This window comes from Branchiostoma belcheri, unplaced genomic scaffold (genome assembly GCF_001625305.1).
Source record: "Branchiostoma belcheri isolate BF01 breed outbred unplaced genomic scaffold, Haploidv18h27 scaffold112, whole genome shotgun sequence".
In the NCBI taxonomy this organism is placed as follows: Eukaryota; Metazoa; Chordata; class Leptocardii; order Amphioxiformes; family Branchiostomatidae; genus Branchiostoma; species Branchiostoma belcheri.
This window is the reverse complement of record NW_017802514.1, coordinates 151,248-159,984: the sequence shown is the minus strand read 5'-3', so window position 1 is coordinate 159,984 and position 8,737 is coordinate 151,248. Positions and strand designations below refer to the sequence as shown.

Sequence of the window (8,737 nt, the reverse complement as noted above, 5' to 3'; positions counted from 1 at the left end):
GAGAGAGAGAGAGAGAGAGATTGGCGATACCCCAAAAATAAAGCGACTCCTCAAGTAGTTAAATTGTTTGGGGGTATTTCAAAACGCTTTAACTTATTTAAAGCTTGAACCTTAAGTTTAAAAATGATAGTAAATGTCAATATCAAATCCAGAATATTTTTGACACTCAGAAATTGCCTTGTATAACTTTAATATCACTAAGTCCATGAACATGATTGTCCTTTTTCCCAGAACACCAGGGTCAGAGAACCTGCTCCAGTGCTATCTGAATGAAGACGTTACCAGCATCGTCTACACCAGCAGTCGCGGCGTCGTGGGGCCCAGTGGAGTATGGGGACGAGAACACGTCGTACGGCAGCTCGTCCCCAGTGCTGTTTTACAACCGGACCAAGACGGCTGCGGAATCGGCGGTTCTGCGGTCAAATGGGCGGCGGGAAAGCTCAGCACACCTGTGCGGGAGGTACGTTAGAACCCACAGTGGTTAGAACCAGAAGTGTGAAAGTGTAAAAGCTACGCTCTCCGATGCTTTTTAAGAAGGGAAAAGAGAGAGAAAGAAATAATGAAAGGAAAAGGAGAAAAAAGGAAGTCTTTGCGTCATTCTCTTTTAATTATTGAGCGACTTAACATTATTGTTTGCTTGTTTGTTTGTTTGTTTGTTTGTATGTTTGTTTGTTTCTTTGTTAATTCCCTGCACGGTTACCTTGGTAATGACTTGGCTTGTGTCTTTTGTTACCCAGAGTTCTCCGTTTTCCCGGTATGCAAAAGGTTAGCAGGCCTGGAACTTTTATTTGCATAATCATGCGCAATGTTTGTTATGGTAGCATGGGGTCCCAAAGTTAGAAGGTTCGACGCTCCCTGTAAAGTAGGGTGCACAAGCAAGTTACAAAAAATCAATATGTTTGTGTCGAGGAGGGTACACCACACGGCTACAAAATATGTGAAAATCAGCTCAAGTTTGTCGGCTCGTTTTCTTATGGCGCTTTGCGGGGGGCACTGGTGAACTGAAGGCGTCGCAAAGTACTAGATCATAACAGGATCAAGCCATCAATTGAAGCCGGCCGAACAAGCATCGAGTTATACGGTCTCAAACCCGATTCATTCCTCTTCAATTCAGCATAGTTTTCACCTCGCTGTCCTACACGAAAGAATCTCGGGGCAGCTTTCTGAAGTACATTGTGTACTGTGCCGCACTACTTTGTGCCCGGACTAATAAGTACTGTGTTCTGTGACCTTATATTTGAAAGGTGGCTTGAGTTCCACCTATGGGCTCACCCTACCCAGCGACGAACAAACATTATGTGTTTGTTTTATCTTAGTACTTTAGACTTCCTCAAAACTTTGCTACTTTATCAACGGAGAAGGAAGACTTCAAACCCACAGTGACTTCTTGCGTCAGAATGGCTCGAACGTTATTTCTGCTTTTGTTGGCGACCCTGTTCAACAGTTCCACCCAACAAGGTACGCTTAACTAATGTTTAACAAAAACTCAAGTGTTTAGTTTACCTTCCCTTCTACTTACTATATCGAGTGTATGCTACGGTTTAATATGTTTATGAAATAAGATATCAAGACATCCTTCGGCAAATAGAATTTCCTATGGTACCATTTCTATAAAGATAGAAATTGTCTTTATTGTTGTGAAAAAGACGCTTGCGATCAGTGACTCAAAATGCTGTCCGCGTTGGCTCTGGCTCTCGCTCTCTGGTGAAATATGAGAAAAGTCGTAAAAGCATATGGGTACCATTACAATTGCCCACAATACATTGATTATTTTCTAATAGATTGTAAGACTATCAACAAAAAGACCATATTTCAACAAGAAGCCGTGTGAATCTTGTGACGAAAGAGTGGTAGGCGTGTACGCTTTCCCACATGCTTTTCTAAAACCGGATAATTTTGAACAGATTGTAGAACTGTACAAAAATGCTGGAATTCGCTAAATGTAGTTGTCGAAATGATTTCACTCAGACGAACATATAAAGTCAGTATGTATCAGTTACTACTGGTAGAAAAATATGGATCGTGTGACATCTTTTAATACATTTCTTTTCATTACATTGATTTATGTGCCTTAAAACGTTTATCAAATTATCCATATTTGTATCTTCATGTTATTTGCATGTTTGGGAACCGTTCTTTAGCATTCCGTGGACCATAACTCTGTTGTAGCTCAGATATTGTAGTTGGACTCAGTGACCTGTTACACATCGTCATGGTGTTTACTTAAAACTTGTCTCTTCGATCGAACTAACAGGAAGGTTTTTTTTTTTATCTTTCATCCCACTTTTTAACCGTTGCACTTTTCTGTTCGGGTTCCTCTATCTACTAACTGAGGGCATTCTTGGGATAGTCGAGCCCAGGCCGCAACTTAAGCTTATTTTCTGGCAATACGACCTTGGACGAATGTGGCTTCGCGGATCTGCAATATGGCACGAAGAAAGCCTCACTAAATCAACCAGTGTATAAAAATTCCCAGGTTGACCTGGAAATGTCACTCATTAAACATGTCTGTATTTACCAAGGTTATTACAAAATACAAACTTTGAGTCACGTCCCACATCTGGATTAGCTAAACACAAAGCAGTATAGCGCAAAGCTTCATTTGTACGGTTGTCAAGGGCACAGATGTTTTCAAACGTTCCCGGCAGGGGGTATATTTGTTTATACGCTAAGCAAACACTTGAAAACTAACGGCCATACATTTAGATCTACATTATGCTGGGATTATACGTAGCCTGTCATTGGCAAGAAAGTTCAACTTTAAGATCAACACTGTTATGAGGAAAACCCCTATTACGATAGCGTCACGCTGCTGATTGTGAGAGTATGTATACATATATGGCGTTTGCATCATCATCAACAAGAGTTCCAGGATTTCATACCTTCGATAATGATGTTTACCCTCCCGGTGGACGAATTATACATTTTTACTAATTGGTTTTGCAAGTAAGAGTCTTATTTTCATGGATTATATCAGTTAATCATATTCTCCGCGGCCTGCAAATATGTGTAACGCCTAGATGGATGTATACGTCCCTTACAAATGATCCAGGCTTCTGATTGCTTGACAAATATGATTTTTAATTTAATGTTACATTTTGCCAGACAGGCACAGTTTTCAATTAAAAAAGATGAAAAATACGTTGTGCATAGTCAGTAGGATCTTATGATGGGCCTGTCATCGAACCTCTAATAATTGCTATGGATTCAAATTAACTTAATTTGTAATTGTTATTATCCAAGGGTGTCCGACTGTCAGAATTTCCGGGTCAACATCGGCCCAGCTTAACCGGATGACCACCTACACCATGACAGGCCACCTTCGCAGTGGCCGCCCGGTGTATCTGTCCTCACGTGGCGACTACCTGTATTATTACAACCAAGGCATAATCCGCTGGTATGTTGGTAATCGTTTGGGGACTACTACTGTTGGGATGTACCTAAAGAACGACAGGAGCATCTACGCAGACAGCACATCCGGGACATGGTATCTGGCCTCAGGCAGCTATTTTTTGCCAAACAGTCTAGTGAGAGTTAGCTGCGAAGGTAAGTATGAAAATGTTTTAAAATATCATTCTCAGGTCACATTCATTTTTCTTGTCATCTTTTGATGATATCCTGATGTATTGATTTGGAAAAACTAAAACGTATTTTAAAACACCAGCTAGGCATACCGAAGAAGCTCTGGTGCAAATTACTAACGTCATTGTCTATCGCATAAGTACTAATATAATATAAATTTCCGAACATGTCCAACGTTTGCCATTGAAAAATCCACATTTTCGTGCATTGTAAGATTCTCTAATTCCATGGCCTTCTTGTTTAACATATACCTGCTGCACATTTCCTATGACCGTATTTTTTTTATGTGGCTATTTATTAAACAAAAATATTATGCAACAATAGCCACATCGGTGTTTTAATGATATCATTGTGTGCAGGAACTAATTTCCTAACTAGCTAACAAACTTTTGGGCTTGTGCTTTCTCCAATTATCTATGTCAGATCCAAGTGCGGTGGTGGACGGCCAGTGGTCGCACTGGGGTAGCTGGTCCACGTGCTCGAGTTACTGTAGCTGCGGTGACGACAGCTGCGTTGCGGAGACCGTCACCCGTACTCGCCAGTGCATCACCCCGCCTCCGCGGAACGGTGGTTCCGACTGCGTGGGTAACTCCTCGAGCACAAGGGAATGTCAATGCCGAGGTAAGACTGGACATGGTATGGTACATGTATTGATTTTTGTGGCATATAGGACCATATAGCTTTTCAGTAAGGAAACGTGAGTGTCAACGTAGGTTTTGCCTCTCTGGCGGCTTGTTGGGTGCAAGGGTGCTTTTGTTAAACTTTGTTAACTTTCATATCAATAATAGCTATCGGCCATAAATTTGCAATTTTGTTGTTGTTATTGTATTGCTCTACTCTACAGTTGCAAGATGCAGAGATAAACTCTGTGTATATAATAAATGTCAATATCATTTTGTCCACAGATGTTAATGAGTGTTCGGACAACACGCTTAACGACTGTGACCTGGGCAATGGTGGCTCATGTGTGAACACAGTGGGGTCGTACTATTGTGAATGTGACCATGGCTACAACATGCAGGCAGATGGAAAGACTTGCCAAGGTTTGTCTTCTTCCAGTTATATTCCGTCGTAAATTTAACAAGAAGAGTGATAATTTTAGTACAACCTGGACATGTATTACAATCATACTGCTACGTATAAGATGATCAGCCCAGTCTCCGGTGCAGACCTAAAGGCTTTATCTTTTGAACCATATGTACAAGGTTAGCCACATTTTATATAACATATAACGACTGTGACTGTAACATATAGGCCATGTGATGTATCAGTTACAGTACTCGTGTCGCAAGGGATTTGGGGGTCAGACATTAGAAGCTCTCAGAAGCCTTTATTTCAACACCAATCCCAGTGGAAACGTTCTAAACATAAAATTTACATGGCCTAACTAAAAAAAAAGTCAAAGTTTCAAAGACATCATGACATTAGTGCTTAATCTGCCTGCCTGTTGGGCCCAGCTGAATCACATTGCGCCTCGATCCTGTGTTAACAGATATCGACGAATGTGCAGATGGTAGCGTGTGTCAGAATGGTACATGTGCGAACACCATAGGGAGCTACAACTGTACCTGCGCCACTGGCTATATGATGAACTTCACAACTCAGAACTGCGAGGGTACGTGTAAGGTGATATACAAACGTACATGCAATATGATGATTGACTCAATAACTGTTGTGAATATCACATGGATTTGCAATGACAGTCCATATTAAAAGTCAGGTACTATAATTTCATTTACAACACTTGTTACCAGACTTGTTTAACTATTGCCGTTGCAAAGTCAAGTTGCAGTCAATAAAAGTCTGTAACATCATTTACAACCCTTGTTCAAAATTACCGGACTTGTTTAGTATCGTTGTTAAATCGAGTACTGTTTATATTGTTAACATGAAAAGATTGCCACTCCCAGATACTGACCACTATGTATTTTTTGACGATGGACACCAGACACCTCGTATGCCAATTTCCATGCCACTTTTCAAGTTGTCATAACTAAAACCAAGCACCTTTTTCACGCCCAATATAGCTAGCAGAATCCGGTTGGTTGGAGGGTCAAGACCGAACGAAGGACGCGTGGAGGTTCGGCCGGTGGACAGTTACAACTGGGGGACAATTTGTAGCCATTATAGCTCCCCATTCGGCACCTATGAAGGCAAGGTCGTTTGCAGGATGCTGGGGTATCCAGGCGCGGCCGCAGTGCGTCTGTCGGCATATTATTACGGACTAGGTATGTTAATGTGAACTAGAGAAAAACACGTGAAATCAGCTGTACAAATGTGTATGCACCTTAGTGCAGGTAATAGATAGGAACCGTGAAGTATTTCTGATGTCTACCTCCACCTAACCTGCACTGGTCTGTGTACTGGTGTACATGTTAGTGCATGTAAAATTGGAGCTGTGCCGCCTGTGGGGGTATTTCTGATGTCTAACTGCAACTAACCTGCACGGGTCCTTTGCGATGTTTATACCGTAGGTGTATGAACTTTAATTTGCTGCATTGACTGTTACCACCTAAAAGAAATAATGGCAATGGTTTTCAACAGTTTTACGTCTGGTGCAGGTAAAATATGTCCGGTGTACGCAGGTAATTTTGAATATTGTCTGCACCAGTGCAGTTACGCAGAAAAAAAAGGTATTTCGATCCCTATATTGGTTGTGGTGAAAATGTTTTAATATCTACTACCAGTAACGTTACACAAAGAAAGTAAAATCATTGATCTTGGTCACGTTTTGTCGTGAATACCAGGTTCTGGGAATATCTACATGGATGACACCGTCTGCACCGGTACGGAGAGCAGCCTGTTTGACTGTAGTTCCAGCGGCTGGGGAATTCACAGCAGCTCCTGTACTCACACCTATGACGTCGGTGTCCTCTGTTTCCCTTCAAGCAATCTTGGTAAGGGTAACCTTGAGATTCATTTGATTTGAAATATAACAATCATTATTACATATCTTTTCTCACTGTTGTTATCAATATTATTTTTTCATCATAATCAGGTTGTCGGTCAGTCCGTTTTGAAGGGTCGTTCTCTGCTCAGCACCATCGGATGACAGTCTTCACCATGACCGGGGAGTTCCACGGTAATCGGCCGGTGTATAAAGCTGGCAGTGACTATCTTTTCTACTACCCGTCGGATGGAAGCTGGCACGTTGGTCCTTATTTGGGATCTGCTGAAGTGGGGATGTACGTGGACGATAGGAGCGTTTACCCTGAAGACATCTCTGGGACCTGGTATCTGTTAGATACAGATGGCAAACGTTTTGTGGCAAACAGATATGTGGCAGTTTTTTGCGCCAGTGAGTACTTAGTATTAGTATTTTATTCTTTGCATAAATATTTTGGGCTTCTTATCAAATAGTGGCCTTCTGCACACATTGAAACGGGTAACGTTAGCCTAACTAACTTGCGTTGAAATTGCGCTCCTAGCGTAGCCTCCTTTTCAGGATCGGGCGCTTTTTTTAGTACATAGTACATACTAACATAGTACATAGCCATACCTTGTTGGTGGCCGGAGCGTCTATTGCGTGCGATCTACGTTTGATCAGAAATTACCTCCCCCCCCCCAAGAAAAGCGCCCGATCCCGGAACGCCTGAAAAGGAGGTTACTCCTAACGGTAACCGCCGCTAGAATTAACCCCACTGACTTAAGTGTGTTAACACTGATTAGCAGAGGTTTTGGGGGTGGAGGTCTAAGGGAGAAAATGAAAAAAAAATCTTCATTAGATTAATTTTGCAATCTTCATTAGATTAATCGTGTTACAAACGTGAAAAATTATATGCTATATTCAGTTCCAATTTCTTACCCCCTCAAGGTTCCGAGGGGCTGACCACATTTAGGATCGCACTCGGAGCCTTTGCCGCTGGTCTGGTTATCATGCTGATCATTGGCATCTGCAGCTGCAAAGTCTGTTGTAAGAAAAAAGGATCTGTCGCAGATTCGGAACACAACACTCCGCCTGAGGGTAACAGTAATACCGTTGAACCTCCTCCACCGGCTACCCCTCCACCGGCTACCCCTCCACCAGCCACCCCTCCACCGTCCACCCCTCCACCGGCGTATTCACCCCCATCTTTACCGGAACCAGATGGATCGCTGTTTGTCCGCGTGGTGCGCCTTACGTGAAAACAGCATCACAGCCATGGACCATATAGGATAGAAGACAGTACAGACGGGCGATCGTTGTTTTTATTTACATCATATGCATGCATGCTACTAGTATTTCAAAATACATGTATGCAAATCATTCGTAGGCAAATGAGTTATGATAATCGCTCGCGTGGCCACATGAATTTGGAAAAAGATGTGAAAAAATTTTTTTCCTGTATTTCTTACCATCACAGATGAACTTATTCATAATCAAATACAGTGTCATTTAGCTTTCAATTAGTCCCATGACATTCAAATATAGTTGAAGGTACACACTGAATGTAATCACATAGTTGTTAGAAGAAATAATAGGTAAATGTAATGGATGAAGCTGCTGATCTGCATAATCAATGAGAAAAATGTTATAAGTTTATAGTGGTAGCGGCCTCGAATTTCATACTTGCGTCAATAATTGCTTTTTTTATTTGGAAATTATTTGAAGGTAAACATGATGTTTTGATATTTGGACCTCATTTACATAATTTATGAAGAAATGCTATAATAGCGTGTTTGTTGAGATAAAACTGATACTGGGTAGAGAATATGATCAACTAAACAATGCATTCATTATTCATTCAAGATTAAGTACATAATTTGGCGAAAGTATGAGGAAAATGACGATAAAAAGGTTTAAAAAAGAAGACGTACTTTCATTGGGTAGAGAATAACACATCTAGTCGTCAGTCGTAGCGGTTACGAGTCACATAATTTGACGAAGGTATGGGATCACGGAACTCTGGTTATATATATGTTAGATTTATAGTTCAATTGTTCTTTTATTCATGTTAAGTATAAAAGTCTGAAGAAAGGAACAAGAGTCTCTCATATCTTTGCCAATTGATATTAACAAGGGCTGCATACCGGTTCTCAGAGTGCTGCAAAAATCTATTATGTGCAGCTCCAAAATAGCGAATCATTAAGTACTGGTACACTACCCTAGTGGCCTCATGTAACACAAGAGTAATCAAAGAAATGATTTTTTATAAATCAAAACCTGTGTTGGTCA

The 8,737-nt window shown here is 41.2% G+C and overlaps 1 protein-coding gene across 1 annotated transcript; it reads left to right on the top strand.

The window, feature by feature from the left end:
* The first annotated feature begins 1,397 nt into the window (after positions 1 to 1,397).
* On the top strand, positions 1,398 to 7,707 carry LOC109488234. Its single transcript, XM_019792450.1, has 5 exons — positions 1,398 to 1,458; positions 5,610 to 5,810; positions 6,330 to 6,485; positions 6,581 to 6,880; positions 7,397 to 7,707. The coding sequence occupies exons 1-5, from the start codon at positions 1,398 to 1,400 to the stop codon at positions 7,705 to 7,707; spliced, it is 1,029 nt and encodes a 342-aa protein (XP_019648009.1).
* The last annotated feature ends 1,030 nt before the right edge of the window (positions 7,708 to 8,737 follow it).

Excerpts from the sequence above, each read along its gene's own strand:
- LOC109488234 (XM_019792450.1), top strand. The coding sequence starts at position 1,398 with ATGGCTCGAACGTTATTTCTGCTTTTGTTGGCGACCCTGTTCAACAGT. Across the intron at positions 5,811-6,329 it reads GGCATATTATTACGGACTAG|GTTCTGGGAATATCTACATG; the intron begins GTATGTTAATGT and ends CGTGAATACCAG. Across the intron at positions 6,881-7,396 it reads TGTGGCAGTTTTTTGCGCCA|GTTCCGAGGGGCTGACCACA; the intron begins GTGAGTACTTAG and ends TACCCCCTCAAG.